The sequence below is a fragment of the Euprymna scolopes genome, chromosome 2 (assembly GCF_053919585.1).
Source record: "Euprymna scolopes isolate OS-2025 chromosome 2, ASM5391958v1, whole genome shotgun sequence".
Lineage (NCBI taxonomy): Eukaryota > Metazoa > Mollusca > Cephalopoda > Sepiida > Sepiolidae > Euprymna > Euprymna scolopes.
Window position 1 is genome coordinate 38021106 of NC_136483.1, and position 17765 is coordinate 38038870.

The 17765-nt window shown below is 31.2% G+C and overlaps 1 protein-coding gene across 4 annotated transcripts in view; it reads left to right on the top strand.

Moving 5' to 3' along the window:
- Positions 1-4673: 4673 nt before the first annotated feature.
- The window catches only part of LOC145291202 (tRNA (cytidine(32)/guanosine(34)-2'-O)-methyltransferase-like), a 71612-nt gene continuing 58520 nt past the window's right edge, over positions 4674-17765 (top strand). Inside the window, exons 1-3 of one of the 4 annotated variants that reach the window (XM_080136794.1) lie at positions 4674-4809; positions 10669-10807; positions 15233-15302. In XM_080136794.1, the coding sequence (XP_079992920.1) occupies positions 10687-10807; positions 15233-15302 (191 nt within the window). In that variant the 5' untranslated portion in view covers positions 4674-4809; positions 10669-10686. Of the gene's footprint in view, positions 4810-9276; positions 9375-9402; positions 9454-9787; positions 9962-10668; positions 10808-15232; positions 15303-17765 lie in introns of those variants that run through there. The other 3 variants (XM_080136811.1, XM_080136787.1, XM_080136802.1) reach the window with 3 other exon arrangements.

Here is a 17765-nt window from a genome sequence, read left to right on the forward strand (position 1 = left end):
ATTAAACTGGATGCTAGTGTTATGACCCTACCCTCCTCTTCATTTATGATTTGACACTCCTAAAAAATTTGATACTTCCATAGTATCCCACTCTACAGCCAAGACTCCTGGAGAATATTAAGGAATAATTCACAATATGAAGAATGATGAGGAAGTTGGATAAGTGCGCAACAATGGGGGATAGTCTAATCTATTGAAATCTCTAGATGGGTTGGCACCCCGAGAGTCGTTTTTTAGTTTCTGGGTGGCTTGATTAGCTGAAAAAAAAAATGTAACTGGCTGAGAATGACAGAGAGCAGGAGTAAACATCTTGGATTTCTGGTTGAAAGTAGATATGTTTGGGAGAAGACCAAATTGGGGATTAGATTGGCATAGCTCCAAGAAGCAAGGCAAGTCAGAGCTGTTGAAAGAGATGAAACAGATATCAGGTCAAGCTGACAATGAAATCAGTCAACAAGCAAACGGCTTTGAGTTGACAAAATTTATCTGGACCAGCAAATGATATTAGTTAAGTCTTAGTTGACATTTTGAATTTGAAAGACTCAAACTGAACTCACATGTGAACACTATTAGCATGACCGTAACATGACACACACACACATGTACGTTCATTGCCAACAAATTAAATACACAATGTATATATCTATTTGTAGTTTCTTTATTTTAGTTTGCATTGGTTTTGCATTAAACACAATTTGTAAACTCGTGCTTGCATCCTTAGCAATAACCAATATGAAAGATGACATGGCCAGAACAACAAGTTGAAGAAGAAAGAAACTCACAGCTTAAATGTTGGAAGTCGACATTTGTTGGGTTAGAGGCATGGTTTTACACAAAACTGGATGTTTGAAGACTTTAACTCATATGGCTGAAACCAACATAGTTTCATTTTTTCTCTGCATAACATCAGATCTCATCAAAGTGTCATATTATATCAGCAGCAGCTGATCTAACAGTATTAAAAGGATACATTTTCTTTATTCAGTTCTTTTAAACTTTTTTGTGATTGGTATAATGGAATTGATGACTGAAATTACAGCAGTAGTAGAGTATAGACGCTGAGGAGTGTATTAGGGGCAACCAGAAAGAGATGGAAAGATTTGCAACAGAGATGAAGGAATACACATAAAATAAGAACACATGACATGTGGAGTAAAATAGATATGGATGTTTCTGTTGGACCAGAATTATCAGAGTTATTTCCCTTTGATTAATACATTAAAGAATATGCTTTTCTGTGTAAAAGAAAACTTATTCTACCTATGTGTGGGAAATTCAGAACTATATTGTTTTCTTCTGGTATATATTTTAAAGCACACGTTTGATTTGTCCATGCCTTCCAAAATCGTAGAAGGCCTTACCTATGTTACATCTCTTAATAGCAGTTGTTTAGACTTTCAGAAATGAACAATACATAATAAGCAACATTTATTTATTGATTGGTTAGGAACAAAATGTAGTATGTGTTCTGATGCTGCACTTAGACTATTCTGTCTTTGGTCAGTGTAGGAGAAGATCTTTTAAATTGAGACAATTTTTATTTTTGTTTCAAGCTAAAGTGCTCTATTTTAGAGAGCTGGATTTTTCCAACATTTTGTGTTTAACTGTCCGTGTAGAGAGGCAATTAAATTTCAACTCCATTTTACACTTGATTTTATTATTATTATTTTTGAGTTTGTGGGATTAACATCGACACCCGTTAGCACCGCAACACTCTTACGATTGTTTTCATCAAATTCTATCTTTTATTTTCTTTAATAAATAATTTTCTACCTCATCGATTTTCGTAATTTTTAGATATAATCATCTTAAAAATATGAGGAATACATAGATACCATTGTTTTCATGTGAAATTCAGTTTTACGATTTTTTTTTGTTTTTTTGCTGTATTATTTTTTATTAAATGAATAAAATCATTTTTTTTTCTTATTTTATTTTTTCTGGGACGTTAGGTTGTATATACCTTTTTTAAAGAAGACTTTTTTCTACGTTTTGTTGGTGGTATTAATCCTCAAGTAGTGGGTCCTTTGTGGAGAGAGAAAAGTATATGTCTGGTCTTATTGACAATTGTTTTGAAGTCTGAATCTTACTTATTTTTGTGGTTGGTGAAAATTTTGAATAGGAGTTTGGTCACATCTTTGAAAACATTATTTCATAAGATTAACTGAAATTTTTTTCTAGCTTCAAATAATGTTATATAATTTTTTTTTAATTAAATTAATAAAATAAGTTTTTAAATTAGTTTTTTCTGAGATTTTTGGTGGTATACGTTTTTTTTTCCAAATATTATGTTGGTGCAAAAATAATGTCGTTTTTTTTGCACACACACACACACACACACACACACACACACACACACACACACACACACACACACATATATATATATATATATATATATATATATATATCTGATAAAAAACGACATTATTTTTGCACCAACATAATATGACATTTTTCTTTATTTTGTTGGATGTATTAAACTTAAATTTAATTTTTAGATGGATGGAACAGTTTGCTGTTCAAGTATAACAAATATCGATATCGATGGCGGACTTTTAGCCTGAACATGGTTACCCAAAATTATCTCCTCTTTATATAAGAATGGAGCAGATATAAAGTCATGTTAACCTACTTAATAAAAGGAAGATAATTTTGACAAATATCTTGGTTTGTGAATGGAAGGAGAGAATGAGAAGAAGAATTTTTAATCCTTTGTTGATCCAAAATTATCTCCCTTACGTGTATTCTTAAATAATGTTAAAAAATGCATTCTCTTCTTTGGAAGTTAAGAAGACTTGTTCTATCTACATATGAAATTTAGAACACGTTCTTAGTTTCTTTCTTATACTTCCTTTAAAGTGAACACACCCAACTTTTTTCTACCAGTATACCTTCACAAATTCTAGCAGATATTGCTTCTAGATTACATCTTCCAATAGCAGTTGCGTAGACTCTCAGAAAATTGCTATACAAAGTAAATAATATTTACTTATTAATTACTCATGTATTTACGATCCTGGCAACATATGTTCTTTCTTATTGAATTTGACAGTAATATATTCTTTCTTTAGTATTTATGTCTGTTGTGCTTTCCATTTTTTCTTTTTTCAATTTTCTTATGATTTTGGTCTAGCTGGGGATGGGCCATTCTACTGAATGTCAGACAATCACCGACTATCTCATACATTCCAACGGAGAGATCGTTTTAGGATTCTAACCATCTCTTTAAGAGCATTTTTTTTTGTATCCCTCTTGCACTTGGTTTACTGGGTATATTTGCCAACTAGTTTTTGAAGTTCTTTTTTCATTAGTCCAGTTGCTCTTATAATAAATTGAATGATGGAGATCTTCCTAAGATTCCAATTTTGTTTCATGTAGTGCATAACACCATGGTATTTTGTTATCTGTTCCCTCTCAACTCTATTTAACCTAACATCCTCGAGGACAGTAACTTCTACTAAGGTTGCTTCTTTCTCTTTCTTGTTCCATATCGCTATGTTAGGTTTAATAGCTCTATTATCTAGAAATGTAACTGTAGAAATTGCATAGTCATAGTGGATGGTGCAAATCTTATTTCCAAGTGTTTTTTTTTTTTCTGGTATGTGTTTCATTACTCCTCTTCTTTTCTAGACTTTTTTTTTTTTACATAGGCATAACCACTTATCAAGGCCAAGAGATCACTCGAGGATAAGGGTTAAGAGTGTACAGTAGTCAATTGGACAATATAGTAATCGTTAGTAATGGAAATTCAGTAAATTTGTTAACTTAAGTGGAACTGCTCATCAAGAACTTGTTTATGTTGGACTTGAAGACAACCATATTGTAGTCAACTGGAAAGCAGGAAAACGGAAGACAATTCCACAGGCGTGCAGTTTTAAGAAAGAAGCTTTGTTCATGGAATCTACGTTTAGGTTTAGGCACAGATAAAGAGTGGAGGGAATTAGTGATAGTGTTTTCAACTAGACGAGTGTTTCTTGTGAAAGTTTGGCAAGGGGAACTATAGATTGGAGCTCAGTCGAGGACTTTCCATGAAAATAACGATGAAGCAGAGACAAACTCGCAACATCTCTTCTGTGAGAGAAGTTGCAGGAAAGAGAAAAGGACATCTCCTACAAGGCTACAAAGTATATTTTGAACTCTATCAAGGTAGGACAAGTCCTTTCTAACAGTTTCTGCCCAGATGTGACAACAGTACTCCATCCTTGGACATACCTGGCTCTTATATAGATAGAGAATTGCATCAGCAGTGAGATATCTACTGGATCGATAGAAGGATCCCACCATTTTTCCAGCGGCCTTGGCAACAGATTTGATGTACGTGTTTACAAATACTATCTTTTTTTTTTTACATTACTTAATTTGTTTATTTTTATCTCTATTTATATAAAAAGCACTGTGTGAGTTCGTTTCTAAATTCATTCCGAATAGACTCCGAAATGGTTGGGCCGATTTTAAAAAAAAATTCACAGAAATGTACTTTGTGCCTGTGAGTTTTCTTAGATAGGTTTTGTATCGAAATCGATTTGATCGAAAAATTGTTGATTTTATCAATTTCGATGACAGTAGAAATATTGTAAGTATAGAATATTCGCTGATCCCGGGCAAAGTCGAGTCTCCCTGCTAGGTTTTCTTTCATTTAAAGTTATGATTTTCCGGCAGCAATACACTATCAACAATCATTTTTTGTGGAAGGGAATAATTTCTGTTAAACACCGGAAAAGGGCGATAACTCTTTAAATAATTTGAAATTAGACTGAAAAGTCTGAATCCCACTACATATTCTACCACTCGTATTCACAATCGACTGTGAGTGTTCAAGGTTTTATATTAAATTATACGATTATTCATTTAAACTTGGAGACGTTATTTTACTTAACATGTCGATTTTATTGTTATTGTTTCATTCTTTTTATTTTCTAAATATTACGATTCAATTAAAATCGAACAAGCGATTACAATATTTACATTAGATAATAAAAATATTGTCATCTGGCAATGTTGTATTTATAATTTTCCATTCATTAAACTATTGTCATGTTATTAGTAATTTTTCCATTCATTAAAATATTATTTGATACACATAGTAAATGAAATAGTTTTTTTTTTTACGAGAATTTTTCTAATCTAAAATGTAATGAATGAATTTTTGTTTTTAAACGTGGATTTATGTATAATTTCTAAATACACAAGGTAAAATAAAATATTTATACTAAATTTTATTACGAAATTATTGCTAGTTTTATTAGAATCTAATTGGAAGTAGATTTACTTATTCAAACATTTTCGAAATGCTACATAGTGCTTCTTGTGTCGCAACAGAATCTTGTTAGGGCTGCTATATCGATTTTTAGTTCCTAGTCGTGTTTTTTTCTTTTTCTGTAAAGAAACAAAACAATTCACCACCTACACAAACTGTTATTATTTCGCCATTAATTCCTTTTATTTTTACACTTTAAAATTCATATTTATTTCAACAATGAAATGTTTCAAAAAAAAACATCTAATTAAAAACATACTCGTTCTGCAAATGAAATGAATAATATTTGTTTCTTGATAATCGATTTTGATTAATTATTGCTCAATTGTAATTAGTATGAAGGAGACAAAATTTGCTTGATTTCCTAAATTATTTTAAAATTTGTTTTTATTTAATTTTTGTTGTGTTTTCAAGTCGAACGTTTAAATCTCTCTAAAGTTTAATGTGTAGGTGTATCATTTATTTACATATCTTGTGTTTTAACGCAATAAATAACAATTTAAAAAATTCGCTATTATTTATTTGTACTTTCAATCTTTGTTTACATATAAACTACAAAAAGTTTGATGTTATTTAGCTTGCTTGTCACAGTGCACACTTCATTTGTACATGGATATTTTTTTTAGATATTGAGAGGGGTGGAATGATCTAAGTGAAGAGAGGATGTTTAATGACGTCACGATATATTCTGATTTTATAAAATACTTTGACTTTGTAATCTTTGTAAAAAGAAAATATGGGACATTTGTGCATATTAGTTATTGTGAACAATTTTTATTTGCATTTTTGAAGAACTCCATTCGAAACTAGGGGAGGCAACTCCTGATCTTAAAGTTTCAAAACTATAAATTTTAATGATTTTTTTTATTATTATTTATTACGAAAGTTTAAATTTTGTTAAAAAAAAAAGACGCTTTTTTTAATATTACCACGAAAACCAAAAATTAATTTTCATTAAAAATGTTATCTACTTATTTTTTATGTCAAATTTCATTATAAGCAATGTTATTGTTATGTCGCAATTAGTTACTGCATTATTACATACAACATGGATTTTCATTATTTCATGGTACAAAGATCTGCCATATTTGTTTTCGACATGTAACGTAAACATAATGGAAGTAACTCAGTTTGGAATGTTAATGCAGAATTTATTAAAATAAAAACGTAATAAACAAGAATTTGAACATATATACATATTTTGTGATTTTTTTTTATTTTAGATTTTTTTTCCTATAAAAATAACATATGTTCTAACTTATGTTATTGTGTTGCTGTAGTAAGCTTGCTTTGTTTTTACCAAGAAGTTATGTGAAATTTGAACATTTTCATAGAAATTCTTGAATTATTTGTTCCGAGTGACCAGTTTCAGAAATGAAAACAGAAAAATTGCTTCCAAAAATAAAATGCTCAAATGTCCAACAAGTATCAAATAATTTTAAAATCTAGAAATGATATATTTGATCTCTATCTCTACTATTATATAAAAGGAACTTTGTGTGTGTGATTTGTTCCCTATGAATTCGAAAATGGCTGACCTGGTTTTTATGAAATGTCACACAAAGGTACTTTATGTGCCTGGCAGTGTTCTTAGATAGCTTTTGTATTGGAATGTTTTCAATAAGTATCGATAATCAAAACAATACGATGAAAGAAGGAACATCCGATTTTGACCAAAGTTAACACATTACACAACCTAACATCACACGTGCATTTGAGAAATTTTATTACCACACAAGCCGAAAGGCCCAACATCAACAGAAGGTTCTTTGATATAATAGGAGTGCGTTTGAAATGAATGTTTCTGTTTAACACACAACTGCCCCATAGTTCTTGACTTTTCATTATAAACTTAAATTCAAGTCATTATCACCACACAAGCAGTAAGGCCTAGCATATAAAATCAACAGTAGGTTCTTTGATATGATAAGGGCGTGCTTGAAATGAATGTTTCTGTTTAGCACACAATTGATACTTGACTTTTGTATTTTAAACTTTAATTCAATGAAAAATAAATTTATAAAGTTAACAGTGTTCTCTACAGCGCAATGTAGACTAGAATTTATTGTAGAGTCACTGCTTCCTCCTGGTTCACCACAATGGGTCCCCAGCTAGAGCTGACAATCGATTTGATTGAAAAATGAGCGATTTAACTGATTTTGATGACAATAAAAATGTGGAAACGTGTAACATTCGTTGATCATCATTCAATCCCGGGCAATGTCAGGTCTCACTGCTAGTAATATATACAACAAATACTAACCCACCGACTTATCTAGTATCATTTGAAGATAAAAACAAATTAACGTCAAATTATATAAAATTGTGCCTATCTTGAAGCAGTTGGCTCCTAAGAGGCTGGCAATTTTTTATTTTACTAGTTTTTCATTCCCCCCCCCCCCCCCCCCCCGCAATGGTGACAGATCAGATTAGTTCACCATACAAATTATCCATGTGCACTTAGGGTGTGTGTGGTGTGGGAACTATGATTGATCACTTATGGAGATGTTTATTAGTTTGATTTTTGTTTTCATGTCCACATGGCAACAATCATGAATTATATTTCTGAAGAAGTCAGACCAACTGTGCAAACTGTCAATCATATATATTATTATATTAGATGGTTTGCTCTTTGTGGCCTATTTGCCAATCATCATATTTTTAAGAACTACAGTTTGATTTTATTATTTGCTTCATGAAAAACATGCCCTTTCTTTCACCATGCCACTAACCCTAAGTCTGCTTGTCCCCACCCCCTAAAAAAAAACATCCAAATGAACTGAAAAAGAAAGAGTAGTTGCCATTCAAACAAGGTTATTGATAGGCTTAAATGAGAGTTTATTTTGTAAAGTATTGAAAAATGCTAATTTTTAATCATAATTTTGAATATTTGCAAAATATAAATATATAGCATAAGTCTAACATAACAGGTTCTTGATGAACCGTCCTCTAAAATAAATTAACTTATCCAGTTTACACCATCATGATACCCATTAACACTTATCCTTGACCAGCCTCTGACCCTTGATAAACAATTACTATGAAATAATATATATATATATATATATACTTCCGAATCGACTTATCCAACAATCAGCTGTGATTATAAGATTTACAAAATATTACTGGTCGTAATATTCTATGTATTATCCCATCTAAATAGGAAATGCTCAATATACAGGATAGAGCAAATAAAGCAAATTATAGTGATTCAATGAAATTTTAAAAAAAACTTTATTCAAATCAAGGATTTTTTATTATTCCAAGTAAGACAAAGAATACTTTCGAAATTTTAACTCCTTATCCTATAGGGTTTCGATGCCTACCATCTTTTCAGAGGAGACATATTAGCAATTAGATATAACGGTATTAACCCTATTTACTAAAGTCAGTAAGACATGGAAAATCATAATCAAAAATTGATTAAAATAGAAGTCACATAGCGGGGGTGGGGGGAATTGAAGAAAAGGATATAAAGGTTTAGTTCCAAATTGCGCAGTAAAATCCAAGGTAACTGTTCTTTAAAGCAGTAAGGTAATGATATCCAAGCTGTATATTGGGTAATCCACATCATAGAGTAGAAATCCAAGTTGTGCATATTTCTGGAGTAATTCTTCTTCATGGGCCGGTGAAAAGATTTTTATGGTCTGGTTGGAATTTTTTTTTTTTTTTGACTAGAGACCTTGATATTACTGGAATTAGATGTTAGTGAGATAGGATAGGTAGAAAGGGATAGTGGAGGGGAGAGAAATTTAAAATGAAGAGATGGATGGAGGTGGGGGAGAAGACATATATATATATATATATATATATATATATATATATATATATATATATATAGCAGAGAGTGACCTCTATACACAAGTTCAAAAGCTATAAAAAGCTATAAAAATGTTGAGTAGCCATTTTGGTAGGTCAAGTTAGTCTTGGGTAAAGAAAAAGAGGTAGAAAAATAAAATAAAATGAAAGAAAGGAAGAGGAAGAAGAAGCAAATGAAATTTTGAGTTTTTCAAGCTGAAATCAACCTTTAAACTAATTAACCGAATTACCTCTTAAATTCTTTACTCTGTTTAAATCTATTAAATCCAGTCCACTCAATCAATTAAATGATAAGGTGCTCTTTTGTTAATTTTATACTCATTTATAATATCCTTTAAATGGGGGAATTAAACTGGAGAAATCAAATAATATCTGTAAGTAAAACGTACAACTAAAACTAAGCGTATTTGATAGAGTTTGTTATTTTAATTTTATTTTTATAATACTAATGATAATCATTTACTGTTAAATCGAAGATAATACTGCCTTACTGGGAGGTATCAAAATTCTGTAATAATAATTATTATAATATTTAACTGGAAGAACTTTATACACTCATATACACTGTATATATATATATATATATATATATATATATGGCAAAATGGCACATTGACATACTGGTTCTCATTAGATCACTAAAGTTAAGCAACCTTGAATCTGCTCAATACTAAATGGGCGACCATTTGGGAATACTAGGCGCTGTATGTAGGAGGACATCAACACTTTCCTGCAAGAATTGCAAAAACCAAGCACGTCATCTCTCCTGATAGGAATATACATATGACTGGCGACCATTTGTGAATTTGATATTCCTATGAAACTTCCTTTTCCAGAGGAAGCTGATTCAACTCATTTAGGATTAGTGCCGCTTTGGTATAGGTCAGTATATTTGCAAAATAAAAATAAATTTGCAAAAATTAGAAAATAAATTATTTTCAAATTATAAATTAGAAAAAGAAGAAATTGACAAAAATCAGAAAACAAAATAATATTTAAAAACGAAAAAAAAAAGATATCCTTAAAAATCACAAAACAAATGAATATTTTTAAAATAGATTTAGAATGAAATCCATAAAAATTGAAAAACAAATGCATATTTGAAAAATAAAAATCAGCCCGATTGCGAAACAAATTAATATTAGCAAAATAAAAAGCATCATGTAATCTGATGATCGACACATTGAGAAAAAAGACCTCAAAACTCCCAATAACCTTTCATACAATCGTTTTTTATACTCTAATTATGAAATCTGCCAATATTATTATTTAAAATTAACTATTTAAACTAGTTACATCCTTCATATTTTGTTTATATGAAATATACTGTATTTTATCATTTTTTTATGGAGTATGCCATATTTTCTATTTTGTCTATATGGAATATGCTATATTTTATTCATATGGAATATGTTATAGTCTTATATTCTGTTTATATGGATGTTTTATATTTTGTTCAAATGGAATATGTTTTATATTTTGTTTATATGCAACATGTTATATTTTTATGTGGACTGTTATATTTTATATTTTGTTTATATGGAATATGATACATTAAAAATATAATTAACATTGCTAATTCTTTTCAGTCATCATTATCATCAACGATGGGTCGTTCCTCAAAAGATAAAAGGGATGTTTATTATCGATTGGCCAAGGAAGAAGGATGGCGGGCAAGGAGTGCTTTCAAATTGCTTCAAATAAATGATGATTTTAAAATATTTGATGGTAAGTGTCTTTCCTTTTAGTTTTGTTTAGCATAAAAGAATAAAAAACTAAATTCTGCTGTTCTCCATAACTAGTAATTGTTTAGAAATTTCAAAATTAAAATGTGTGAATAATGTATCATGAAAAAAATTATTTGAAAAATGTTGAAATGAAAAATAGAAAAAACCTCAAAACAAACTCTAGCTCTAAATAAATTTATAAGAAAACTTTGTCCACATGTGTATTTCTTGTTTCTGAGTGTTTTCTACGAGGATGGAGAATTCGTATAATTTGGATTATTCAGACTACTGTTCTCATCTTGCATTTTATCTGCACAACATTTCAACTGATGTAACCTCTGACCTTCTTCAGGTGTATCTTATCGAACTCTGGAATCTTTCTTTTAAACTGTATTCTGAGTATCACCTGCATTGAGGATTGAACCTTCAACCTCCAGAAAAGTATCATTTACAACTGAATTTTTACCAAGTATTTTATCTGTTATGCCAATGGTCTGTCTGCAAGATATTCCATTTTAATGGCATAACAGATAAAGAATATAATCGCACTTCTACTCAATCATGGCTGATTGAAAAAGAGAATTTTACCCTCATGTACTAAATAAAAGTGTTTTGTTCAAAATTATGTGCAAATTGACAGAAAGTTCGACAAAATATACCTGAAGAAGGTCGTAGGTTAGATCAACTGAAACATTGTGAAAATAACACTCAAGATGAGAACAGTAGTTTGAATAATTCAAATGACACAAATGTATTTCTTGCGTCGTCAATGTAACTTTGATAGTTATACATAAAATTGTTTTTCATTTATTTTTAATAGAATATTTATTGAAATCCAAAAGCAAAAAATAAAACAAAATTAAGCAACAAAATAATTATTTAATTGCAAAATTAAATCCACTTCGCATTTCAGTTTATTTGTAAATAGGTCGACAATTTTTAAAATTCTTTATTAATAGTTGAACTCTTCAAAATTTTAAACTCAAATAGAAAATCATTTAAACTGACTTTGTTTGGAAGCTAGAGATTCAAACATTATCTTAAAAAAATTAGGTATGATTTTATGATAATTTGGTTCAATTAATAATTTTATCAGCAAACGATATTCTAATAATTATATTTAACTTTTAAAGTCTCATTTAAAAATAAATAATTTGATAAAATCACAAAAATGGTTAAAAAAAATGAATATGTGGAAGTAAAAAGACTCGTGGGTAAGCACAACTGGCAGATTATAATTGAGTAGTTTTTTGGTTGACTAAAAAAATTAACTCAAGTTGACTCAAAACATTAAAATTGCTTAAAACAGAAAAAAAATCAAACCTTTATATTTATTAAATGGTGATCCAGTAACTCGCCTTTTCAACCATTGTTTGGATCTCTTGCATCACAGCATTCTTGCATTGCAACACTGTATCTGGTTAAAGAGGAATGATAATAGATGGCTAGAACAATAAACGCAGCGTTAACACCAAATACAAGGTGTCCAAAAAGTCACCGAAGGGTTTTGAACTTAAATAGATCTTTTATTTTTGATGATATCTTTATGTAATTTTAACACTAATCTGACTAAGACATTGGGGAAAAATAGTCTGTCACTGAAAATAGTAACTTACGTGAAAAGAAAACTATTAATAAGATGAGAGAAAGAAGTGTGTATTTATTAAAAAAAAACAATTAAGTTTTATTTAAATCTAAATTTTATCAAAATAATTGTAAATAACAAATGAGATATCACAAATTAAAATTAAAGAGAATTTGACTGCGTTTTTAGTCATATTTACACACTAAACTCTAGGCTGGTTTGTGATACTTCATCTAATCATACTAAACTAGCAGTAATAATTGGGCTTAAATGTAGACATACTAGAGTCATTCAAAAAGTTAAGTCTCCTATTTTTTTTACCTCAAAATTTGAAGAGTTACAAAGATGGGAATGGTACCATTAAAACAAGCAACCTTTTGTGCTCCAGAATTTATTGTTCTACATTTTCACCCCCATTCTCAATGTACTTTTGCCAGAAATTCAATGACACACATCTGCTTCTGATGCACGCCCATGACAGGAGTTGCTTTATTACAGTTTCATACCGTCAATATCTACAACAGAGTGATGAAAATTTCAGCTCATGAATGCATCAGTTCAGTCATCATAACAATGCAATTTGCAATCTACTCTGATCCATTCGAGCACAATAAAAAATAGGAGGCATTACTTTTGGAATGCCTTGTAGATTATAAAATATCGATTTAAATAAGCGTCAGGCATATTTAAATGTGTAACAAAAAAATAAAGGAAAAAACATTGAGTACTTAGGAGAAAGAAAAACATGTTTTTAAACCTGGTGTTACTAGATTCAGGCTGTCTGAAGATCTTTGCTTCCTGACTTTAAATGCACTAAACATTGACGTTATTGGTTTTTTTCCCTTTTCCTTTGCAAAATTCGGTAATATTTTGCAAATCCTAAAACGGGTTTGTATTACTGTACACATAGATTCGAAAAAGTTGTCAAAAAACAAATATATAACAAATAAATGTTAAATGTAAGATAAGTTACTTTTCTTCCAAACTGGATATATTTTTCGTGTTTTTATTCAATGTAACATGTTTATTCAGCTCGTAAAACATACAGTGCTTACCGATGTATTGGAAAATTCAAAATAGCGCCCGACTTTCTCTTTAACACAGTAAGTTTGGGAAAAGGTGTTATAAATAATAAACTAGACAAAATACTATTAAAAACCCACCGAATATATGTCAACCTATGTCACGGTAACATATTGAGTGAGTTTCTAACAGTATTTTGTCTAGTTTTATATTTATAGCACCTTTTCCCAAACTTACTGTGTTAAAGAGAGAGTCGGGTGCCATTTTGAATTTTCCAATACATCGGTAAACACAGTATGTTTTTCAAGCTAAATAAACATGTTACGTTAAATAAAAACACTGAAAACATATCAAGTTAGGTAGAAAAGTAACTTATCTTGCCTTTGATAACATTTATTTGTTATATATTTGTTTTTTGACAACTTTTTCGAATCTATGTGTATAGTAATACAAACCCCCTAAAACAAAACAACTTCTACAAAACAACCAAACCAAACACCATAAATAAATATTTAAAGACAAACAACTTGAAGTATAGAACTTCACCAGAATAGCTGAACCCCAAAAAGGGTTGCTATGCCATAAAACAACTAAACCAAACCTCATGAATATATATTTGAAGATATAAACAACTTGTAACATAAAACCTTTTTTTTTTTTTTTGTTCAAAATTACCTGATTCAGCATTAAATAACTAAAAAAAATTGCTATACCACAAAACAAAACAAATAAACTAAACATTTTTAAAAGAAACAAGTGAATGGCATTATCACTACTGATTAGAATTAACTAGTGTTGAGGAGAGTTGGAGAAACATACGTGATTATAACTATTAGGGCCTTCCATAATTATGAAAGTTTGATCTCACAAATACATGCTTGTAGGGAAGTATTTTCATCGTGTTAGAAAAGTTTGAGGGAAAAACTGCATGTATTGTTCCTATTTACAATGCCTCCCCACGGGACAGAGTTAGACACCAGGGTCGTTTTTTAACGTGGAGAAAAGGAACAAAAATTAAAATTGGCTCAGTCGTGAAGGATTTCTCCTCCACTGACAGAGAACAAGAAATTGAAGTGCAGCATCTGAAGAACAGATACTACACTTTGATCTTGTCCCGAAGAATGAGAGTTCAACTGCATGTATTGTTACTTGCTTAAAAAAAATGAATATCTCCATATATAATATTTTAATTGCAGAAATTCTCCTCTGGACCAAAGTACCATAGATTTGCAACAACTGACAAATTTATTATGTCTAGACTATTAGGCACTATCTAATACTTTAAAACAACATTTTAGACACATTTAGTTGTTATAATAAAATCCTACATTTACTCCTCGGAGCAACACCATCACAACTGCAGCATCTTTAGAGGAAGTAATTCTTATTTTTCCTCCCAAATATTAAGACGTGTATTATGCACTTTAAACTAGTGGTTGCCAGATTTGTACACCCGCGCGAGGAACAAATCTGATTCTATGCGACCAACACCGCCACACCCTGGGAGGGCAGTTAGAGCTGGCCCTCTTGATACGACACAGGCAGTTTTTTTTTATGATGTTAATTGCTCCTAGTACTTTTTGAAGGCTTTTCAAAACTGTTTCTAGTGTTCCTATAATTATTCACATTATTTCATGTTGCATATTTCTTTCAGTTTTTTGGAAAGCTCCATGTAGTTGTTTCGTTTTTCTACCTTGTGATCTGCTGGGATGGAAAAATTAACTATTTGGTAGATATTTTTTTTTATTATTGCTTGCTATTATCACATTATTATTAGTAAATTTGAATATTGAGAAATAATATTTCTATTCTTTGTAGGAGTAAAGAAAGTTGTGGATCTTTGTGCTGCCCCAGGAAGTTGGAGTCAGGTGTTATCGAAGAAATTACAGTAAGTCGTTGAATATTGCAAATTTGCTATTAAATGTTACATAGTTTTGATACCTGAATTTGGTTCTTCTTCATTATAAGAGCGAAATTAAAAAATCAAAATATTGAATTTCAAGTAAAACCAATGGAATCTAATTGCCAGGTGACAGTAATAAACATAGTAAAAAATTATGTAAAACGGTAAGGTAAAAAATGAATTATTAAAGAAATTAGTTTTCGAAATTGAGTTTTACTATAAAAAAAAAAAAAGAAAGAAACAGGAAAAAAAAAAAAAAAGAAACAGGAGAGTTCAAATTATAACAAGGGAGGTAATTATTTTCTGAAAACTTTAAAAATCTTAGGCTAACTTAGTATTCATAATTATTAATGTAAAGAAATAATATTAATGTAAAGAAATAATTTATTAATGTAAAGAAATGATATTAATGTAAAGAAATGTGAAAGATTATTACAGAACTCTGCACCCATATAATTGTGTCAATCTTCTATTAGTGGAAAATTATTGGCATTCACTATTGTTATGAATGGGGTGCTGACCAGGGTTGCAGAGTCGGAGGTTTTAGCTGGAGTCGGAGTCGGATTCTAAAAGTACTAGGAGTCGGAATTTTTTATCCGACTCCGACTCCTTAAGTCCCAAAAAAAAAAAATTTTTTAAAATCGTTTTCCAGACACTATTTCAGCCACAGACTTAGAGGGAACCTGCGATGAAGAGGATTTTGAAAAGCTTTTGGATCAAGAAGATCATAAAGCAAGGTCAAAGCGGTGTAAGCTACAGGAAACAGCTAAAACGCTATCTTCAGTGAATAAAGCCTTAGCAAGTTTCAAGCTAGACTTTCATGCTTCATTACAGCAAGTAGAACAACTAGATAGAAAGTCTAAGTTAAATGTTCATGAAGCTATAAAGCAGTACTCTGCGATAGGAAAGAATCTGCAATGTTGGCAGCAGCACTTCCTCCAACACAAGTGAGTGTTGAACGTTTGTTTTCAGTGCTAAGGCTAATCAGGACAGACCAAAGGGCTGCAATGAAAGAGAAGCTCGCTGAAGTCATCTTGTTTTTGAGAGTAAATTATTAAATTCTTATTTGCAACTTTCAATTCTATAATTATAAATAAAGCCTATTTTTTATGTTTACAAATAAGACATTTTTATAGATTGATTTTTTTTTCCTAATATTGTGATAGAAGATTTATGAGAATGGACAAATGCAATAACAGATGAGTTTTTTCGGGAGAGGGTACAAAGGAAAAAGAAAATATATAGCTTGAAGTGCAACTCTGCTATTATAGATTTGAATATGCTGATAGGCTGGTAATTGATTATGAGCATAAATAATACCATTGTGTATTTTATATATATATATATATATATATATATATATATATATATATATTTTTTTTTTACACAGTGATCACCACTTATCAAGGCCCGGAAGCCACTCAGGGATAAGGGTTATTGCAAGTACATTACGTTAGTGTGGAGATTTGATGGAGTGTTTACTTAAGGGGGCGGTTCATTAGGAATTTGTTAACATTAGACTTGAAGACATCCAAGTTGTAGTCCGGAGGGAAGCAGGCAGACGGAACAGAGTTTCACAGGCGTGCAGTTCTAAGAAAGAAGCTTTGTTCATGGAATCCGCATTTTGATTTAGGCACAGATATAGAGTGGGGGAAATTTTTCACAGTGGATTCAGCTAGACGGGTGTTTTTCGTGAAAGATTGGCGAGGGGGGACCAGGGATTGGAGTTCAGACAAGCACCTGCCATGAAAATAACGATAAAACAAGGATAGGCTCGCAACGTCTCTTCTGTGAGAGAAGGGTTGCAGGGTAGAGAAAAGGGCATCCCCCACTAAGCCACGAAGTCTATTTTGTACTCTGTCAAGGCATGATAGGCTGTTTTTGGCAGCTCCTGCCCAGATATGGCAACAGTATTCCATCCTTGGACGTACTTGGCTTTTATATAGATAGAGAATTGCATCAGTAGTGAGATATCTTCTGGAGCGGTAGAAGGATCCCACCATCTTTCCAGCGACCTTGGCAACAGACTTGATGTATGTGTTCCATTTCAGATCAGGAGTAAAGGTCAAACCCAGAAGCTTGTCAAAACACGGGGCCTCACCCAGACGAGAGCCATCCATCACAATTGATGCCAGATGGGGATCAGAGCGTTGATGATGTAAGGATAGGAGTTTGGTTTTGGATGCATTAAAGGTAACTAGCCACATCTTCCCCCACTGAACCACGCGCTCGAGATCAGAGGAGAGAGAATCAGAGAGAACTTTGTCATTTACAGCCTTTGATGTGTTGCTGTAGATGGTTGTGTCATCAGCATAGATGTCAACGAATGATTTAAGTATGTGTTTAGGGAGGTCATTGATGTAGATCAGGAAGAGAGTTGGGCCCAGGATTGACCCCTGAGGGACCCCAGCATTTATATTGCAGGCCTCCGATTTTTGTCCATCTACC